Raw genomic sequence first — 20,598 nt, forward strand, 5'->3', positions numbered from 1 at the left:
CGAGACGCGCGGCGATTGGCTGGCCGCCCCACCCTCGCCACATGACCGACCCAGCCCTTGCCCCAGCCCTTGCCCTCGCTGCAGAATGAATTTCATCAGCGCCTTGCGCAGCCCCTTTTTTTTGCCCCGCTTGCGTTCGTGTGCGGGTCCCGCCATCGCATTCCCGTCAAAGGCCAAAGCGGATCGCCTGCCTTTCGCCAGCGAGTATCAGCTCGATCCCCCCCGAGCAACCGGACCAAGCAACCCATCGTCGAGCGTGCTGAGAACCAGCAGCCTGGAGGTACTCGGATCCTCACCATCACGCCTTCCCCCCGCCGCGCTGCTGTTCCATGGATCCTGCTGCGTTGGCTCGATCTGCCTCCATCATCCGCGCCTGCACATCCCTCCCGTCCTGCACTTGCACTATCGCCAACCGAGCATCGTCTTGGTGTTGATCTGCCTTCGTCCCGTCGTCGCGGCGTCACCGTACTGGATCTCTCTGCTCTATTGCTGATCATCTTCCTCTGATACACACCCGCTTTTACTGGATTCGCTGTTCTGCGACTCAACCCGATCCTGCCAACTCTGCGTCCAACTCGCACATTGTGCTGGCCCGGATCGACATCGGCCTCGATTCGATCTACCGCATCGCGACACGGCTTGCTTTCGGCTACTGATGTGCTTCACGACGTCACCCCGAACGATCACTGGCATGGCAATCCACTCGGTACTCACCACTCTTGGTATCGATGCCGACTTCGCCCACTGTGCCTGTCTCGGCTGGGCCTGTCTCTCGGTGGCGACCTGCTGCAACCGTACGCCCCCCCCGTTGTGGGACTATCTTGCTCTTTACCCAATCCTGGGATCCAGCACCATGTCCACTTTGCACATTCTGTTTGAAACTGCCTCGGGGTATACCCTGTTTGAGCGGCTGGAGGCCGAGGAGATCGGCCAGGAGCTTGAGGAGGTCCAGCAGGCCACCGTCGACTTTGCCAAGTTTGGCAAGATCATCAAGCTCAAGTCCTTTGCGCCCTTCAAGTCGGCTGCCCATGCCCTGGAAAACATGATGGACGTTTCGGAAGGTACACACGACCGATTCTGCTGTTCTTGCTCGATCCACCAAAGCCGGGCCTCGGCTGCCCGTGATGTTTCGCGAGCCGTACTGTTTGCACACCAACGCCTTGTCTCGGTCTGTCTGGCTCGGCTTCCTCATACCTTGGGTACGCCTGAGCGTCTCGCACCTCGGCTGAACTGACGCTGCCGACATTGAACCGATCCTTTGGCAGCCGTTGTCAACCCTCATCTGAAGGCCTTCCTGGAGATGAACCTGCCCAAGGCCGGCAAAAAGGCCAAGGTGCAGCTCGGCGTCTTCGACAAGAGCTTGGCTGGTGCCATCAAGACCGAGCTCGGAGTCGACTGTGTCAGCAACGACGTTGTCCTGGAATTGATCCGTGGCATCCGACTGCACGCTGAAAAGTTCCTCAAGCAACTCAAGGAAGGCGATCTGGGCCGAGCCCAGCTCGGTCTTGGCCATTCGTACTCGCGTGCCAAGGTCAAGTTCAACGTCAACCGTTCCGATAACATGGTTATCCAGGCGATCAGTCTGCTGGACCAGCTTGACAAGGACGTCAACACCTTCTCGATGCGCATCAGGTAAATTTAGTGCTTGACTGCCGCCTGTTGTCTGGGAGCGGGAGCAGCTGGGAAGCTGTCGATGGCAGCCCCCCCCCTCTGTATCATTGAGATTCTCATCGTGGCTGCCATCACAATCATGCAGGGAATGGTATGGATGGCACTTCCCCGAGCTTGTCCGTATCGTCAACGACAACTACATCTACGCCAAGCTGGCCAAGTTTATCCGAAACAAGAGCGACCTCTCCGAGGCTCAGCTGGAGCAGCTCGAGGAAATCTCTGGCGATCCCAGCAAAGCCAAGCAGATTCTGGATGCTGCTCGTGCCTCCATGGGTGAGTTTCGGATTTACCGGGCGTGAACAGCCTCGATTCATTGAAGGCATCGACGACTCTGGATACATGCGTCGTCGTTGCGACCGTCGCCGTGCCACCGTGTCGTCTGCCCAAATGTCGAGCTCCACACCGCCCACACCACGCGTGCTGACACTTCCATCTGATCATCATACTACTACCACCCATCGGCAACTGCGAATGGCTGCGGTCAATAATGTCAATAATGTCAATAATGTCAATCGCGCCGCCATGATGCGATCTTTCCGACGGCGGTGCTCACTTCAACCTGTTCGACGACACGACGATATTTGCTGCCAGGCACGGACATTGCCGAGATCGACATGCTGAACATCGAGAACTTTGCCGACCGAGTCATTGCCCTCACGGACTATCGCAAGCAGCTCCACGGATACCTTGTCAGCAAGATGCATGTGATTGCTCCCAACCTGTCCTCTCTGATCGGAGAAATGGTCGGCGCCCGTCTGATTTCTCACGCCGGCAGCTTGACCAACCTGGCCAAGTACCCTGCGTCGACCGTGCAGATCCTCGGTGCCGAGAAGGCCCTCTTCCGCGCCCTCAAGACCCGTGGCAAGACGCCAAAGTACGGTCTGATCTACCACTCGTCCTTCATTGGCCGCGCCGGCCAGAAGAACAAGGGCCGCATCTCGCGCTTCCTCGCCAACAAGTGCACCATCGCCTCCCGCATCGACTGTTTCCTGGACAAGCAGACCTCCAAGTTCGGTGAGCTGCTGAAGGAGCAGGTCGAGGAGCGACTCAAGTTTTACGAAGAGGGCGTGACTCCCCGAAAGAACGCCGAGGTCATGGCCAAGGCGCTGGCGAACGCCCGGTCCGAGGGTGATATGGATCTCGACGACGACGATGAAGCAGGTTCGTGGTGGGCCATGTGACAATCCTGCTGGTCCCTTCTCCCCTCCCCGCTTGCGTGAACGTACCCCTTGAAGCCTGCGATAGCATCCGATAATAATATTGCGACAACCATTCGTGTTTGGCTGAAACAGAGGAGCCCAAGGCCTCCAAGAAATCTTCCAAGAAGGATGTGGACACTGAAATGGAGGATGCCACTCCCAAGAAAAAGTCCAAGAAGGACAAGAAGAAGGCCGCCGATGAGGACGAGGCCGAGGAGAAGGACAAGAAGAAGAAGAAGAAGAGCAAGGACGCTGCCGAAGAAGACACTGAAGCTGCGGACAAGTCGGAGAAGAAGAAGAAGAAGAAGAAGGATGCTGAGGACGACACCGAGGCGCCGTCAGACAAGAAGGAGAAGAAGAAGAAGAAGAACAAGGAGTAGAGTCATGCCCAGGACTGATGTGCTGTTCTGTTGTATCGACTGTCGCCCTCCTTTCAATGACCTTGGCTCGCCATCTTTCGCATTTTGATATATTGTCCGGTCCGAGAAGCTGCGCGGAGATCGATGAAGAGGAGAGGAAGAGCAGGAGCAAGCCAGGAGATGCCCTCGCAGCAACAATATGTACACGGCGACTTCCCCTTTGTCGCACCATCCGCATCCAAACTCGCACTCTTTCTCGACCCATGCCTCCCCGCCACCGCCTTCTCCATCTTGCATCGTATGTTTCTCAGTTGCAGCCTTCCAAAGAAATATTAAATCCAAAAACAAAATCAAAAGGGAAACTGCGCCATTTCCAACTAGTGGGCGGTCTGCGCCTGTGATTCTGTCTAGCGAACAGAATTCGCAGTATTTCAATGTATTTGCAAAGGCACTGGGAGCGGATGCTCGGATTGCGTCATGGTGGGTGAGAGGAGGGGGTGCGGGGAGAATCGAGCAGCAGAAGGAGCAGAGTCGCTCATTCCTGGACGAAGGCCTGGGCCTCGTCCTTGGAGAGGATCTGGATTTGCGAAACTTTGTTGGTGAACGTCACGCCGTAATACTTGTCTGCGTGGACCAAGAGCTCTGGACGGAAGGTTGTCGTGATGAACTGGGCCTTGCCCGAGAGTTCATGGACCATGTCTGAAACGGCACACCGGGGGCAAGATTCAAAGGACCAGCCAGTCAGTCAGGAGCGCGCCAACAGCCAGGAATGTACCAACAGCATCGGGGAGGGGGATACGTTCCCCCAAGACTGCGATTCATCCCCCGCGACTTACTGGCAACAGCCGTGCGGTATTGCGCATCCAGAGCCGCGTCAATCTCATCAAACAGATAGAAGGGCGCCGGGTCGCACTTCTGGATAGCAAAGATAAGCGCGAGCGCCACCAGCGACTTTTGCCCTCCCGAGAGCTGCGACATTCGGAGGCCCTCGTCCGTTTTCGAGCTGAAGGAGACCTGGATGCCAACACCGACGAATTGGTCGATAGCGCTGGTGCGGGTCTGGGAAGCCCGCTGAGAGAGTCCCTCGGATTCCTCTTCCTCCTCGAGATCCTGGATATCTTCTTCGCTCTGTCGGGTGTGGATTCGCAAAATCAATGGACGGTGCCAACAAGCATAACGGCTCGATGATGCGAGGCGCCGGCCATTTCGAATGCGCACTGCGATGATTCCTGCGGCTGCAGCTAAGCCATATGCACTCAATTGTTTGGCTTACCAGATCCGCTCGTCTGAGCATGATGAGACGGCCACGACCCTGAGGCACGAGCTTCTCCCAAACTTCACCAAAGTACTTGGCCACCTGTTTGAACGTTCTGCTGATGGCTTCGTCCTTTCTCCGGTCGAGGACATCGATCAAATTGTTGATCGACTGCCGTACCGACAAAGAATGGACTGGCGCATTAGTATCGCTGCGACGGTCTCTCGCAGCCGCAGCCGCATCGGTGCAGGCAGCCCGAACGAGCAGTCCAAATGAGCAATATCGCATCGCCAGAGCCACCGAGTTCCATCTGGCACAACTCTTCAACGGGAAGCGCACCTGCGATGACTCATCCAGCTCGTGCTTCCTGTTCTCCAGCACGTCCCGCTGCTTGGTAAAGTTGCTGTACTGCTCAAAAGCCTTCTTGTTGACGTGGCTGTACTTTTTGAGCTCCTCTTTGACTTTGTGCAGGGCCTTGACAAGCTATCGAATCGACACAGGACGCCGTTGGGCAGAGTCTATCAGCCGAGCGACAACTGACTGACGATGCATCCGACAAGCGCAGCGGCAAACACTCTTCATGTTGCGAATCCTTTGACAGTGACCATGCTGTACCTTCTTGGTGTCCATGTCTTCGTACTTTTGTCGACCTTCCGGCAGAACGCCAACCTCACGCAGATTCTTGTCGCACTCATCCTTGCGCTTCATCAGCAGCGCCTTGCGTTGCATATACTTTTCGACGCCGCGATGCTGCTGCTCGATGCCACGATAGTCCTCCATTTGAGAGAGTCTCAGCTTTTCGAGCGCCTGGCTCTCCTCGCGCTGCTTGGACACGATCTGATCAAAGTCCGACTCGACCTCTAATGAATGCAGCGCAAAGAGTCACTGTGAGCGATCGCAGTCTATTCTCACGTCGACACAGCAAATCTGTTTTAGCAACCGAGAGACCTGGTCCGCGCGATCTGACTCACCGTCGCTGCGCTTCTGAATCCTGTTGATTGCCTTGTTGAGAGTCTCGATTTCGGCTGTTCGAACTTGAATCTCGTCTGCACCATCACCAGAGTCGATTGCCTCGAGCTGTGTCTGGATGGCTTCTCTGCGGCGCTTCAGATTCGAATTCAGTGCGATCTCTAACAGGGCCTTGGGTGTCTCGAGCTGCACAAAGCCGAATCGAGTTAGATGCGCATGCAAAATCGGGGTCCTATCCAAACGCCACAGCGTGCTGATGTCAAGCGTTGGCACCTACCTCTGACTTTTGGGCCGAGATGCCGTTGAGCTCAGTACGAGCGTGGTCAAGCTCGATTCCCAGATCGGCCAGCCGGGCCGACTCTGCGTCGGAGAGATTCTGCTGCAGCACTGTCCGAAGCTCGGTTTGATACGCCTCAATTTGCGACTCAAGCGCTCGCATGCCCGAGGCGATACTTTCCTCGGACAGCTCCTGCACAACCATGTGTATGAGTAGTGGATCTGAGTATTGAGCAAAACCGCGCACAAATACAATGATGCAGCGGCTTGAACCATTTGCTTGCGCTTGCTTCGCGCGACACATCAAGCACGCAGAGGTATGCAGTCGACGGCCTACCAGTTCTCGAATGGTTTCCTTTAGAGAAGCCTCATCTCGGATCAGCTTGCTCAGCCTGGCAGTCAAGGGCTCGCGCTTGTCCAATATCTCCTTTCGCTCGGCGTCGCACTGGCCCAACTCGTCACGGATGAGGGTGATCTCTTGATCGACGCGGGCAAGCTCTTGCTTGATAGACTCACTCTTCTTGGCCTCGTCCTCAAGCTCGCGCTTGAGCTGCTTGATGAGCCCGATCGACTCAAGACGAGACTTGCGAACGTCATGATAGCCGCCACGAAGAGCGCCTTTGCGATCGGCTTGGTCGCCATCGAGGGTAACTGCGTTCAGACCATGGCTCTTGGCAAAGCTTGCACCGACTTCGAGGGTCGATGTGATGATGGCCTTTCCAAAGACTTGCAGAAACGCCTTCTCGTAGAGGCGGTCGAATCGCAGCTTGCTGATCATCGGTATGGCGTGGTGAGACACCGGGTACTCGACGGGTTTGGTCTTGAGCCGATTCAGGGGCATGAAGGTGAGGCGACCGACGCGCTCCCTGTTCAGCGCTTCCAGCACGCGGGTCGCGGTCTCGTCCGTGTCGACGACGATATGGAACAGGCTGAGGAGACGAGGCTGTTAGTGCCGGTGCAGATGCACACCCTCCAAGCATGCGCTGCGAGTTCTTCAGAGGCAGACGAATACCTGTTACCAGCAATCACTTCGACGGCTGTGCGGAACTGCTCATCGACATCAAAGAGTTCGTATAGTGGCCCGTAAACACCACTGATCCGGAGCTTGTCGACGACTCGACGAAGGGCCTGAATACCCGCGCTGGTGTTGCGGTCCATCGTTGACATCAACCCCTGCTCGTACTTGGACAGCTCGTCGCGACCGGCTTCGAGCGAGGCACTTGCTAGGTTATCCTTTCGCCACAGTTCCCTGCAAAGCCAAAGATATTCCATCAGATCGCTGCAATTCTCTCAACGCAGCATGCGACGACCTTCCCCCCTCAGTATCAGACGTGACGTGAATGTCGCTTGGGTTTCTGCAAACCCAATCAACTTACTTTCTCGCCTCGTCTTGTTCGCTGCGACGCGAGCGCAGCTTTTGAAATCGCTGCTCGATAACCTCCATCGCTTGCTTGCCGTCGGCCATATCCTTGCGGAGCGATCGAATATCGGCAGAGATTGCTGTGGCTTCGCTCTGCAGCTTGGATCTTTCCTCAGCGGTTCTTGATTTATCTGAGAGCTGGAGGGCTTTTGATTCGTTGAGCGTCTTGAGTTCGGCAGATATCCACCGATCACGCTCAGCCTGTGTTCGGAACTGAGCCTTACGGCCCTGCTTTGCAACGAGGGCACTTCGCTCAAGCTCGAGCCCTTCGAGTCTTATCGAGAAGAGGCGCAAAGTGGACCGGGTTTTCGAAATCACTCAGTGTCATGAGAGGCCAAGACGAGAACAGCACATACACCACAGAGAACCCAAAGGAGCGAGATCATGTATCTACAGCCGACACACACGTACCTTGCTTTGGCATGACGCTCTTCTGCAACGATACTGTCGTATTTGGGGACAATCGCCTCAAGTTCCTGTTCCTTTTCGGCAATTTGTTGCTCAACTTGCTCCAGTTCGTTCAGTAGATGGTGACTTTCGGACTGGTTACTGTTGACAGCATCCTCGAGATCCTTGACGATCAGGTCAACTTGCGCTTTGGCCTTTAGCTGTTCATCCTTTGCTTCCGAAAGCTGCCGCTTCTCCATTGCCAGCAGGTCGATTTGTTGTTGGTAGCCGCGAACGCGTCGTTCGATTTCCTGGACCAGATAGCAATAAACATCAGTCTACATTCAAGGCGTGTGCGGTCGGCAAACCAAACTCAGTCCGGGATACTGCGTATTGGTGTCTCATTTATGCGTGCTTACCGCAATCTCCTTTTCGCGCTCGTTGTATTGGTGCTGACGGCTACTGGCGGACATGGATTCGATAGATCTCGATTTCTCGTTCTGTGGTGCAGAAGCGTCAGACACCTCGCACCTGGATACCCTAAGCAAAGCCACTAGCAGCAAGACCAAGACCCTACCAAAGCAATCTGGTGGTTGATTTCCTCCTGTTCTCGCGAGTAGACGGTATATTCAAGACATCGTCGCTCGCGGTCCAGCTCTTGGTACTGTTTCAATTCCTCGCGTTCCGTTTCGAGCTCAGCCATTCGTGTTTCGATGTCCTGCATGAGGTCATCGATTTTTGCGCGCCGCTGGTCTGTTGGGGATCACAGGGGCAATATATGATGGTCCAAAACACCGGTGAATGTCCCATGGCGTATGTCGAAGAAGATGGAGGTTCAGTGACATGCGCGGCAAGGAAAGTGTCGATGGTATTTGCTGATGGCTCTGCCGCCACCACATCCAAAAAATGGGCTGATACTCGGCGACTGGATGCAACGTACCGGTGTCCTGGATGATTTTCAAGCTTTCTTGTCGCCGCTGCTCATATACTTTGGTTCCAGCTACTTCCTTGAGCAGATTGAGGCGCTCCGAGTCCTTGGCATTGGTAAGGTTTGTAATCTGGACGGGGTCGGGCTATAGGTGTGAGTCGGGTGTCGGATGGATAGAGTCGTGCCGCAGACAGCGGGACGGCCGCCCGGCTCACAGCGCCGACAATAGCATACCCGGCCCTGAGGGACAATGTAGTATGGGTTTGATCGAGAGAATCCGGCACTTTCCAGCAGCTGCATTACATCTTGTTTGCTGTTTGCGCGAGAGAGCATGTCGGGGAGCGAAGAGCGGATGGGGGAGGGTTAGCCGGCGTCCGGTCGTTGGACAGACAGCCAAGATCGAGTCTATGCTCGGAGCTTCCGATGAGTGCGCTCTGGGACTCCTTACGTAACGACTTTTTTGTCGAGATGGTATTCGTCTTTCTTGGCACCGATTGTGCGCCTGAGCACAACGGTGTCTCTTCCCGTCTGGACGAAACCGGTTTGGCAGAGTGAGTCAGCAGCCATCGCGCCGATCCTGCCAAAGCCTAACGTCTGCGCGTGCAAGTGAGAGCGTATTGTCACCCACCGGAAAGCGATTGTCGGCATTGTCAAAGATGATTTCGACGTGGGCGGCCATAACGGCGCTTGTGCCCTCCTGTGGATGTGTCCATAGGGTCATGTCGTTAGACTGATTCGATGCTCGCTCAGCATGACGTCTCGAGTTTGGCCGGGGTCAGCGACAAGCGGGCGATGGGCAGAGCGCATACGTGGAGCAGCGACTGCCGTTCTTCCTTGGTCATGTTGCTGTATGCATCGCTGAGGACAAAGCGGATCGCTAAGGGCGCAACGCAGTAACGTCAGTGGCCGACAATGGTGAAACGAGGATTGGGAGCGGTGGAATCGGGCAGCGTCAACCACTGTCGGGAAAGGATCGAGTCGTGCCAAACAGCACCGCATATGGCATATGGCATATGGCATATGGCGACTTACCCCAGAAGAAATTGCTCTTTCCGGATCCATTGCGCCCGACTGGAGGGAGGTTGGCGAGCCAAAGTCGTTGAGCCAGAAGCCGTCATGAGATGCAAGCGCCAGTTGCTATTTACCAATCGCCCTTCACGAAATCTCCAGCCCGCGGAGCGCCAATAGATGCGATCTGGATCGGTTCGGGACTGCACAACACAACCCCCTCGTCTCACCGATGACGTTGTGGCTGGGAGAAAACTCCTCAATAAGAGTTTGGTCACGGTAGGACTTGAAGCCCTGGATGGCTATCTGCTTGATGTGCATTGAGGACGACGGCTGTCAGCGGCGATCGGACGGACAGAGAGCGATTGCTCCTCGGCGGTGACGGTTTTGGAGGCGCTTGGAATGCGGAGCACGATGGGACTGCACAGTCGACATGCCTTTTATGGTAATATTGCCAAAGACCCGGGAGGGATGCGCTTCCACACGTGATTTGACAGCCGCTGCGCCACTCTCGAGTCCATCGCCGTCCCACCACCCGCCAATCGTCTGGCCGTGTGTCTGGCTGTGCGTCTGGCCATGCGAGTCTCTTTGCCGGGAGAATGTTGCGTAGCTAGCACCATTTCATTTTATTGGGAGCTGTCCAAACACATGAGCCACACCAGGCACTGTGGTCCGAGAGCCCGCGCTGTGTCGGAAGGGATGGGGGTGGCATTAGACCTAAAGCTGATAGCGCGACTGAAGCTTGGAGGCGACAACGGGAGGAATAGACTGAAGGAACTTGGTCCACTGCTCGTCGCCCATGTTGGTCTTGAATTGGTGGAGCAGCTGTGCAGAGAGAGGGGGCCACGAGAGGGGATCGGGTTAGTGATGCAGAGAACAAACAAAAGTCAACCCAAGCCAATCATCCACCACTTTTCCCATCATCCTTCTGCGTATCCACTCTTCGATCGACTCTGTCCATCACCCAGCACATCCAGTCCAAGAAACCCCTCCGGAACGACCAGATGAAATGGCAAAAATGGGGGGGGGGAGGATACACATGCCACACTTACGCGGCCAAAGTAATCGTTCAACTCGGGAGAAACACGCTGCCACAACGAGATGGCCTCGCAAAAGTCGAAGAAGCGCTGCAGAAACAAGGAGGCTGGTCAGTGCGTGCATGATTTGGTCACTCCGTCGTTTGTTCAAAGCACTGGCGCCGAAAAGACACCGCCGATAGCCTGGCATCGTGCACTCTTACTTCGTGGACACCAGCGGGGTTGGTCTCGACCATCTTGCACAGGCCCATGAAGGCGCTCTCCTTCTCGAGGTTGTCTCGGATGTCTTTCAGAGCCTCGCACCTGCGTGGGAACAATGTGTCAGATTCAGGTAGTTGAGAACAGGGATCACAAGATCAACACCATCGAGCAGAGCATTGCGGGACTACGCCCCCTCTCCCCACAACCTCCAGGCTTGCGATGCTTACCATCGGTGGATGAAGACGGCAAGATGAGGTGCAACCATGGCGGGGCAGACCAGGCCGAGTCTGCCAACGGTGATGGCCGCGTTCTCGAGGAGGGTCTTCGGGGTCGTGTGGCCGTTCAAGAGCGGGATAAGACGGCCCAAGAGCTCGTTGACCCAGGGTTGCATTTCAGCCTCTGCGACGCAGATCGGTCAGAGAGATGCAGTCAGATCAAAGCCGCTAAGACGTTGCTGGACTAATGGTTGAGTTCGCCCACGAGCTGGCAGCCCCAACTAGATACTCACGGTACTGCAGGGCAATTTCGCCTGCGGCCCAGGCGGCGTTGTTGCAGACCGACACGCGAGTGGGATCGCTGACAGGATCGATCTGCTGGATCAGCTCGGGCAGGAACTGGTTCAGGTGCGGCTTGATATGGCCAAAGGCCGAAATGGCCAGGTCGCCAAGGAGGGCATAGGCACTCTGGCGCACTTCGGGGACGGGATCCTGGCCGTACGTTAAATGGTGCAGATGTGAGTGGTGACGACGGGTGCTACTGCTCGACGGGGTGCTATTGCTCGACAATGGGCAGCCACGAACTGGACTCGCCGTGATGCAAGCCGACGGGGATACCTTGATGCAGTGCAGGAGAATGGTGATCACGAGCTGGCTGTTCTGCGCAACAAGAGGCTCGACCATGACGTTGAGGCCTTGAGCGACGCCGCTCAGGAGATCGAGCGACACAATGATAAAGTCCTTGTTGACCTCAATCTGCGAGGGGTCGTGAGCAGCCAACTAGAGCGACAACCATGCGTTAGCACATGCACAGGGCAGCCGTCCGGAGGGCACGGCAATCACATACCTGCAAACGGTGCAAGTTGGTGCTGATGATGTTGAGGCATCTCTGCCACACAGGAGGAGAGAACGGCCCAAATGAGCCACCGAGGGCAACGGCGACTGACGAGAGACACTGCAGCGAGCCAAAACAAGGGACGGAGAGTGGTTAGTACTTTGTCACGTTTGCCCGAAGCGAGCGCACGACATCCGGCTGGAGTTGCGACCGTACCTCCAGCAGAGGGAAAATATCCCGATCGTCGTCGTTGATGGTATCCCATTTAGCAATCAGGGGCTGCATAATCACGCCGGCGTAGCGCTCGTTGCTGAGGGCAGCACCGACAGAGTCGGCAAGAGTGCCCACAGCATCGTACAAGATCAAGAGGTTCTTTTTCTGTTTCGACAAACATTCAGAGAGTTAGCATCACGGGACGGAACGAGCCAGTGCTGTTCAAGAGAGCTCGGATGGTGCACCTGGTACAACTGGAAAGCGTGGGTCAGGGTCTGCAGAATGATGTCGAGGTGAGGGATGAGGTAATCGCCGGCTTCCTCCTCAAGAGTGGCAAAGGCACTGTGGGTGGACATTGGTTCGTTAGTTTTGCTTGCTCGGTCGCTCGCTAGGCACAGGCGAGCCAAGCGTCGAATCAGCTGCAGCTCAACACAAACCTGCACCCACTCTCCTGGACACGCTTGTTCTTGTCGAGAACCATGTGGAGAAGCTGCAGAACAGCGAAACGAAGGAGTCAGGACAAGCAAAGGGTCCCCCTCTCGATGCAGGCGAGCCAAGTTTCTTCGCCTGCTACGATTGATGTCATTCGCATCAGCCGTGGTGCTGGTGGCGATCTGAGTCGGACGCAACGTACTCCCTGGAGCATGGGCACGAAATAGGCGGAGTGGTGGGCCTTGGGATCGACGCCTTCGGGAATTTCAACGACCCACTTTGAGTAACGGCCCAGGGTCCAGCATGTAATCGCACGGACAAGAGGCTATCGATCGCAACGAACGGGCAACAGCCAGGCAGTCAGTAAAGCGGCGCCGAAATACGATTTAAAGAAAACTCAGCGCTGGTAGCGTCTGGACAGCGGCAACAAGCCAAGCTTCATTGTTGGAGCAGCGAATGGTTGTGCCGCAACATCAAGATCTGCTTCGCACAACAGCAAGCTCATGCGCATCAGAGTCGCGACATACCTTGGGGTGCAGCAGCTGCTGGAGCAGGAAGGGAATCAACGCAGGGAGGTGGGCAACCATGCCGTCTTGGCAGCCTATTGTGGATGGGAATGCAGCGACGGTCAGTTCACCATCTCGAGGAACTTTATGGTGCAGCGCGAGCCGCTTGGCTCTAATTGGCCGCTGTTCGGGAGTGGTGAAGTATACACGCGGGAAATAGGCGTGCTTCCAGCAGCACTGAGCGCAAGCGCCACGTACCTTCGGCAACAGCACCCAAAGCAAGGATGCCGGACTCGGTGTGGGTCCAGTCTTGGCTGAAGAGCTCGTTTTTCAGATGGGGCAGCAGGTGCTCCAAGAGCGAGTCTTCGAACACGGTAGCAAACACATCGAGGGCGGCGGCGCTGCACTTTCTCAAGTTCCACTCGGCATAGACCTCGTCATCATCGTCGTCATCGTCAAACTCATCATCATCGTCGTCGTCGCCATCATCGTCGTCGCCATCGTTGTCAGCCTTGGACTCGGCCCCAGCGACATGCTCTTGGCGGCGAATATGGGATCGGTAGTTGATGGGCTTGATGTCCTTGTCCTCATCAGCCTTGTCGGCATCGTCTTCGTCCTGGTTCGTCAAGATGATCAGGTCCTCTTCGCTGTAGACCATGCCCTTGAGCAGAACAGGGACGATTCTGGGTCGAAGGCGGTCGAGTGTCAGTGTTTGAGGGGCATCTGAAGAGGCGCCTGAATCACATCCAAGAATAGACAACTGGCATGGGTGTGGCGATAGACCGCAAGACCGTGCCGCTCGATAGCTTACCGAGGGAGGAAAGGACGGAGGTATTCAAGCAGGCTCTCCTGCTCAGCAAAGGCCAGCCAGAACTCGCAGCTCTCGAGGGCAACCTGCTCATCGGCGTCTTGGGTGCAAAAGAGCATAAAGCTGACAATGTTCTCAATCTGGGGAAGGAGAGCAACGGGCTTGACCTCCAAAATCATGACAAAGGCCTGGCAAATGAAGCGGCGGACATCCGGGTCGGTGTCGTTGGCGTGGCGGTAGAGGGCATTGATAAAGTCCTCCAGGACGGCCAGGAAGGGATCGCTGGAGAGCAGGATGAACTGGTTGACGCAGGCAATGGCGTGGCGCCGGACTCGGGCATCGGGGTTATCGATATGCTGGACAAACTTGGGCATCATGACCGAGAGGGCATGGCCCTCGTTGCTGAGAGCGTGGCAAGAGTCCTCGCAGATCTTTTCCAGGCAGCCGAAAGTGCCCTTGAGAGACACAAGGCCATGCAATAATGTAGCGAGAAACACAGCGTTAGCAGCATGTCCTGCAGCCCAGCTTTCCTGCTGAGCCAACCAAGACGGGGTCGTGCAGCATCCCGAGCCAGTCACGAACTTACTTCCACAGTCTTGACGTTTGGGTCGTCCAGGAGACTGAGCAGCTTGGGCAGGAGCTCCGGCCACTTGGTGGGGTCGCGGGTAAACAAGTTCGAGATGATGATGCCGGCAATGTTTCGGATGACACCCTCGCTGTCGGACAAGGCAACCAACGCACAGTTTTTGCAGTAGTCCATGATGGGAGCGGGGACGGTGTCGAAGGACTTCATGAGGGCATTCTTGAGATTGATGCCGGCGCTGAGGCGCGTCGAAGCCTCGGCCTCGGGAACGAATGCAAACAGGTAGGCCAGGTAGTTATTGAAATCCGGAATGGTGTTGTGAAAGTGTGTCAATTGCTACAGGAGGCGGGCGAATGGAGGAACGAGTGGGGGAACGAATGGAGGAACGGTGAGATAAGGGAGCCGTGTCAACCTGGGTTGGCCTGTTCGCGGGGGGGGGGTTCAGGCCCATGCATGATTGGCACCAGGGGTTGTAGAAAGCTGACCCGGAGCCCACGGCGGTGGGATTCGGTGTTGGACCACCCAAGGGGGGTCGGTGGAGCATCGCGGCTGGCATGCGGCGCAGACCCAGGAAGCCAGGAAACAGAGAGCATGTGTGCGAGGCAAGAGGCGGTATGGGTGCTCGATAGCGAACAGGGCAACGAACCTGGTCAATGTGCTTGATAACCTGGGTGCTGGGCGCATTGGCCTTCTTCAGCAACTCGGCCAGCTCATGGAGGCCGGTTTGCTGGGGCTGCCACGACATTGCGAGGGAGGGGGGAGGCGAGGCGAGTCGGATGGGCAAGAGTCGCTTGGATCGATCTGGGACCGGCGCAGGAAGAGACGAACGGTGCTCACGGGAGACGGGCGTCGAGTCAGATGCTGGGAGCACGCAGACGGAAGGGTCCGGTAGTCGAGGGCAACCGAAGCGGGCGCTGACGGGGAGGAAAGATGGCCGGGGCGCCTGCTCAGATCAGCTCGCAGAATGGGTGCGAGTCGGGCTGGTCAAAGGCTCAAAAATTTTCGGCCTGGACGGTGGCTTCTCGCCGGGGCGAGGCGGTCTCGCTGCGTGTGTGTGTGGCGCGGGCACAGCGCTGCGTGCGCACAGTGAGTGCCGGGGTCGTGTGTGTGTGGCGGGCGAGATGCTCTCGCCGCGGCCTCGCTGGGTGGCCTCGCTGGGCGACGCCGCACCACGCCGGTTCGAGCCGGCGGGCAGCAAGACCAAAACAGGCTGGATGAATGGTGTGGCAAATGAGGGCCGTGCTACTGCACAGAACACCCTGTCCCTTGCAGACCTGCATCCACGGGTCATGGAGATGCAATCGCTTGGTGGAGACCTGCAGCCGTTGCTCCAGGCCACCAGGACAAGCAGCCGGAGGCGCCTGGACTGTTCAGAGTGCTTGGCCGGCCGCAGCCTCCAGGGACGGGATGCAGAGTCCCTGTCCAGCACCAGGCGCGCATTCCCATCCAAGAATGCGTTGCAGCAATCCGATGTCTCGTTTCATTTTGTGAACGCTGTGGCTTGACTCAAGCGGCTACTGCACAACCAGCCATGTCGGCCCGAACCCACATTTGCTCGTCCAGCCGCATTGATCCGACCGCATTGATTCGGCCACGCATTGATCCTGCCACGCATTGATCCGCAGATTGCATCTGCTGCAGCCAGGATCCCATCGCCGCTCCCAACACGCGCCAGGTTCAGTGCCGGATTCGTTTTGCCGATTCTGTGGACGCATAAGCATAGCTCTTCTCAGTCAAGACGCAGAGCTGCATAGAGTCCTCACCAGCTCGGGGGAATGCACGGCCGAACCCCATGAATCACGCCGACGCATATTTACCTGCTACTGCTGGGTCTTCGGACTGGAGTTTACGCTTGACATCATCGCTGGCTTGCGTATGTGTATCGACGCCGCGGTCCTCGTCTTCGTGAGGTAAGAGGTACGGATCGTAGCCTTCCTCTCCATGGCCACCTGCTCGTGGAGCAGGGGGAGCGTTTGGGAAGCAATAGGGAAGAATACTCAGAACAGTGTGTCTAGCAGTGCTGGGTCGAGCAATCTCTTGACGCCTTACCATCGCCTGCGGCTTCAAAATATCCCGTGGTATTGTCAGAGATATAGTCGTGCGGTTCGGCTTCTTCATTGTCGTAGAATGATGATTCTGGGTCGTGGGGCTCCAGCGGCTCCGTTGTTTCGAACGCATCCGCCTCGTGGCCGTGCTCGTCCTCGCCGTACTCCTCGACACCATCGCCACCAAGCTCGTCATCGGCTACAGGAAACGGGATGTTTGTTCAGTAATCCCGTCGAGACGTCGATGATTCCTTGCCATCGGTGCCCACCATCAGCGCAATAACCAGGAGTGCGGCGGCAGGAAGGGATCAGAAGCTCACCGTGGACCAAGGACTGGTAGTATTGAAGCTGGGTTTCGAGACAGCCGTCCAGCTATTCCATCGGAGAATCAGTGTATCAGCGAGACGCCTTTCAAGAACGTCGCTATTGCAGTTGGAGCCTGGTTTGGGCTCAGCTCGATAACTTCCGGCAAGGAGCCAGCCCCACTTACTTCGGTCAGCCGCAGGATCAACGGTGCCTCGCTGCCGTCGTGTGTTGCAGTCCGATACGCCCATAGGTAGTCATAGAGCTTGTTCAGACAGAGGCTCTGGCCGTAGGCCGAGCCCTGTGTCCGAATAATGGCCGAGGATGACGGTCAGTAGGCTGCAGCAACCTTGCAGCAACAGAGCAATCGAGGGCCTTTGGCAGCATGGCTCCATCAAACAACGAACTGACCTCTGGGATCGATAACTTGAGCTGGGGCAGATCTGCAACAACGTCCCGAGAGAGCTCAAACTCTTGCTTGAGGTCTGAAATAAAGTTGGTTAGCGGCTTCTCAAAAGCGTCTCCCCACTCCTCTCCTGTGCAATATACGTCCGCCTCGGCGATCGGGCCGCTTTCGGCACCGTCGTCATCGGCAAGGCCGGTGTTGTCGAATAGGCAGTATCGTCGTCCACGAAGCTCCATAATGACAGCCAAATTGGCATATCCGACTTCGTATGGCTCCTCGATGTTCTCGATATCCTCGGCTCCGTCAGCCCTGTGGCTGGCGGCGGCCGTCGCTTCGTCTGCATCGTTCGCATTGTGACTTGCCTCCTCGGCACTGTCGCCCGCGCCATCCCCTGTTCCCACCTGGCTCGCCCCTGCAGCATCGTCGCCCTCTCCACCGATCCTGTGCTCTCTGTCGTGGATTGCCACAGCTTGGTCATCTTCCATATGATCATGGTCTGCATCGTATGTCTCGTAGTCGCCGGATTCCCCAGCAACGGCATGGAGATCGGGTGCCGTGGGCTCGACATGGGACGTGCGATCCCCCGTGAGATACTCGGGTGCATCTTGGACCACATGTTGATGGGCATACGTGGCGGCGTCATCGTTGGGTTCACGCTCGTTGTCGTAGTCTTCGGTTTCGACCAATTCCCCGACCGCGTGGGATTCAAGATAATCTGTATTGTCGCCAGAGGCTTCTTCAGCTTGGGGAGCAGCGAGCTCGGAATATTCTACAGCGACGTCCGCACCGGTTTCTTCCAGGGCCGCTTCTTCATCGGTCTCGTGATGAGGTTTTCTGTCGTCGGGATCGACATCTTCGCTGACATGGACAGCGTCTTCGCCTTCGAGACCATGCCCATGATCGGCGTTCGGATCTGTGTCGTGGTCGTATTGATCTGGCAGATCGGCATATTCGTCGTATCGCTCGTCGGCTTCAAGCCCTTCGGCATCAAAGGCAAGCTCATCTTGGCTGCGCTGGGCAGCCAGGTCCGCTGGTTCAGAGAGGCCTGCGGCATCAACAGGGTCGGCGGCGTCGAGGTTATCAACTTCAGCGTCATCGACGGCATCCCCAAAGGCGTATTCTTGGTCGTCGGTTTCTGGCGGGCTGTGATTTGGGTGCTGAGCATCGAAGGATGCACCGGCTTGTTGGGACATGATGGCCAGCTTGGGGTATCGGTGGCTACCTTTCTCGATAGAGATCCCTCCTGATTAGCAGGTTTTGGACAAGAAATGTAGAATGCAAGGAGGCGCAGGCGTAGAATGATATGGCGTGTGTCTGGCGGATCCGAACGGCGGCGGGCGCAGCCTGAGGATGCAGTCGCTTCGGAGCGTTGGTGTTGGCGATGGGGCTGCGTTGATGCTGGTGATGGGATTGCGTTTTGACGAAGAGGAACCAGGATGCGCCACAGTGTGGCCGGCACCGCGATGGCCAGGCGCAGCGCCATTGCCAGCCACGGGATTGGCTGGAGCCGGATCTGCTTTGCCCATTTGGCCCGATTTGGACATGGGCCGCAGCAACCGACTGACCAGCAACCGGGCCACTGCACCCATTTCTCTCGCGACGACCGCACCAGCCGATCCGTCCATCACCGCACCCGACCAACGGCATCGATATGAGCAAGAAGGCAACAACAATCACCTCTTTCTTCAAGCCAACGCAGCGCAGCGCGCCGGCAGACGAGGCCGTGGAGCCAAAGTCCAAGAAGCAGAAGGTCGGCAGGGAGCCGGAGAACCAGGAGCCGGCTGCCGCTGCCGACGTCTCCGACAGCAAGCTTTCGTCGGTCGTGGCCGGCGATGCCGAGGCCCCGGCTGTCGAACCACAAGACGACAGCAGCAACCCAGCCGCCGGTGAGACCGACGGCGACCCTGCCGCCGTGGTCGACCAGGACGAGGCCCAGGAACTGACCGAAGAGCAGCTCAAGGCCATCGAGAAGAACCGCGCGATCGCGCAGGCCAAGCTGCAGCTGAACGCACTGCTGAAGCTCGAGAAAGCCACGATGGCACCAGACTGGCTGCAGGCGTTCAAGAACGAGATTGAAAAGGACTACTTCCTTGATGTAGGTGCCCGCACACGAGCAGCCAATCTGTTCGTTCGAGCTGGCAGCGGGGCTGAAGTCTGCTCGGCGGCGCATAACATTCGAGTCCAGGGCTGACATGTTTCTGCATCGTCAGATCAAACGTTTCTTGGCCGCCGAGAGCAAGGCCAACAAGACTGTGTTTCCGGTGCCCGAAGAAATCTACAGCTTCACGCACTGTCCCCTGAGCCAGGTCAAGGTCGTCATTATCGGCCAAGGTACGCGGGCGAGGGCTGGTGCCTGGCCGAGTTAGCGCTGGGGGAGGGAGCCCGTTGCCAAGAGGAGCCTTTTCTAGCCAGCGCCGATGTAGCTCATCTTCAAAATCCCCTTGTCAGATCCATACCACGGCCCTGGACAGGCACACGGCTTGTGTTTCTCTGTCAAGCCTGGAGTGAAGCCGCCGCCATCGCTTGTCAACATCTACAAGGAGCTGAACTCGGATCTTGGCCCAGACAACTTCCCCATCCGCAAGAAAATGGGCTATCTGGAAGAGTGGAGCAAGCAAGGTGAGCACGCTCGCACCAAGTCGTTCTCTCCGGGAGGGGGTATATGCGTGCTTTGTTGGGCATCCGCATCGATGGCTTGTCTCTGGACAGGTTCGCAATCGGAGCCCGCTCTGATTCTTCCTCGTGTTGGAACAGGTGTTCTCCTCCTCAATGCATCGCTCACCGTCCGCAGGGGCGAGGCAAACTCGCATGCCAACTGCGGCTGGATGAAGTTTACCGATGCCATCATCGCATACCTCAACACTCGCAAGCGCAACCTCGTCTTCATCCTCTGGGGCGCCTTTGCGCAGAAGAAAGGGTCCTCTATCGATGGCGTAAGCTGGCGAGGGATGGCTGACAGCCATGCGCGGATGCATGGTGGCAGCCGACAGTGTATCCTCCGTAAGCAGCGCCGTGCACTAATGCGGCTTTCCTATGTTTTGTGCGAACGCATCAGAAAAAACACCTGGTTCTCAAGGGCGCCCACCCGTCGCCTCTCTCGGTGACGAAATTCCTTGGCTGCAAGCACTTTTCCAAAACGAACGAGTACCTCCGCAAAAATGACATCACCGAAATCGACTGGAACGCCATTCCCATGGATCCCTGAGTAGAGTGCAAACGGGCAGGATTGTGTGCCAGTGGTGTCCGCCGCCTCTGTAGGCATTCTTATCGATCTGGCACTTGGCAAGACAGATCTCGTAAATACCAACAACACCGTGTTGCAATCGTCTTGACCATTTGTTGGCCACAGTTGCAGATGAACAGCACAGCACAGAGGTTGCCAGGCAGAGTGCACTCTTGGTCGCAAGACGCAAGTCATCACCCTCGGCTCGGACCCTGCTCGTTTGATGGCTGCGGGGCGTCGAGAGCGCGATCCCTGTTCTCTCCCAAAGCCCGAACTCGGAACTCGAGCTCGAGCGTCTGCATCGATCACCATCGTGGGG

At 56.9% G+C, this 20,598-nt stretch overlaps 6 protein-coding genes across 6 annotated transcripts; 3 read left to right on the plus strand and 3 right to left on the minus strand.

Annotated features, from left to right (window-relative positions):
* Window positions 1–853: 853 nt before the first annotated feature.
* On the plus strand, window positions 854–3,250 carry BJ171DRAFT_426725 (uncharacterized protein; the record flags this gene model as incomplete). The annotated part of the gene is made up of 5 exons (XM_053107774.1): window positions 854–1,061; window positions 1,266–1,632; window positions 1,757–1,944; window positions 2,263–2,832; window positions 2,964–3,250. The coding sequence occupies 5 exons, from the start codon at window positions 854–856 to the stop codon at window positions 3,248–3,250; spliced, it is 1,620 nt and encodes a 539-aa protein (XP_052964249.1).
* Window positions 3,138–3,585, plus strand: BJ171DRAFT_515115 (uncharacterized protein; the record flags this gene model as incomplete). Its single annotated transcript, XM_053111894.1, has 1 exon — window positions 3,138–3,585. A coding segment is annotated over one exon (324 nt), but the record flags the coding sequence as incomplete, so codon positions are not given.
* Window positions 3,586–3,599: 14 nt separating this feature from the next.
* BJ171DRAFT_601099 (structural maintenance of chromosome protein) lies at window positions 3,600–9,863 on the minus strand. The gene is made up of 20 exons (XM_053115064.1): window positions 9,703–9,863; window positions 9,497–9,535; window positions 9,274–9,341; window positions 9,093–9,161; window positions 8,913–8,992; window positions 8,699–8,777; window positions 8,477–8,594; window positions 8,114–8,289; window positions 7,956–8,036; window positions 7,561–7,847; window positions 7,106–7,423; window positions 6,742–6,978; window positions 6,067–6,658; window positions 5,731–5,922; window positions 5,456–5,639; window positions 5,100–5,344; window positions 4,824–4,967; window positions 4,503–4,655; window positions 4,066–4,357; window positions 3,600–3,928 (listed from the first exon to the last, which is right to left on the minus strand). Exons 1-20 carry the CDS (start codon window positions 9,791–9,793, stop codon window positions 3,765–3,767), a joined length of 3,609 nt encoding a protein of 1,202 aa, XP_052964251.1. The 5' UTR covers window positions 9,794–9,863; the 3' UTR covers window positions 3,600–3,764.
* Window positions 9,864–10,063: 200 nt separating this feature from the next.
* Window positions 10,064–15,306, minus strand: BJ171DRAFT_515117 (armadillo-type protein). The gene is made up of 16 exons (XM_053111895.1): window positions 14,949–15,306; window positions 14,306–14,638; window positions 13,723–14,174; window positions 13,170–13,594; window positions 12,933–13,006; window positions 12,608–12,730; window positions 12,411–12,463; window positions 12,219–12,315; window positions 11,977–12,138; window positions 11,773–11,880; window positions 11,544–11,705; window positions 11,219–11,417; window positions 10,938–11,109; window positions 10,713–10,812; window positions 10,525–10,599; window positions 10,064–10,297 (listed from the first exon to the last, which is right to left on the minus strand). Exons 1-16 carry the CDS (start codon window positions 15,045–15,047, stop codon window positions 10,190–10,192), a joined length of 2,742 nt encoding a protein of 913 aa, XP_052964252.1. The 5' UTR covers window positions 15,048–15,306; the 3' UTR covers window positions 10,064–10,189.
* Window positions 15,307–15,578: 272 nt separating this feature from the next.
* Window positions 15,579–18,552, minus strand: BJ171DRAFT_515119 (uncharacterized protein). The gene is made up of 6 exons (XM_053111896.1): window positions 17,062–18,552; window positions 16,838–16,951; window positions 16,668–16,719; window positions 16,352–16,546; window positions 16,120–16,251; window positions 15,579–16,005 (listed from the first exon to the last, which is right to left on the minus strand). Exons 1-6 carry the CDS (start codon window positions 18,247–18,249, stop codon window positions 15,980–15,982), a joined length of 1,707 nt encoding a protein of 568 aa, XP_052964253.1. The 5' UTR covers window positions 18,250–18,552; the 3' UTR covers window positions 15,579–15,979.
* A 155-nt stretch (window positions 18,553–18,707) lies between these two features.
* On the plus strand, window positions 18,708–20,261 carry BJ171DRAFT_426675 (uracil-DNA glycosylase-like protein; the record flags this gene model as incomplete). Its single annotated transcript, XM_053107771.1, has 5 exons — window positions 18,708–19,151; window positions 19,267–19,387; window positions 19,505–19,675; window positions 19,811–19,989; window positions 20,112–20,261. The coding sequence occupies 5 exons, from the start codon at window positions 18,708–18,710 to the stop codon at window positions 20,259–20,261; spliced, it is 1,065 nt and encodes a 354-aa protein (XP_052964254.1).
* Between the last annotated feature and the right edge of the window lie 337 nt (window positions 20,262–20,598).

The sequence above is a fragment of the Polychytrium aggregatum genome (genome assembly GCF_025602895.1).
Source record: "Polychytrium aggregatum strain JEL109 chromosome Unknown BJ171scaffold_33, whole genome shotgun sequence".
NCBI classification, from domain to species: Eukaryota; Fungi; Chytridiomycota; class Chytridiomycetes; order Polychytriales; genus Polychytrium; species Polychytrium aggregatum.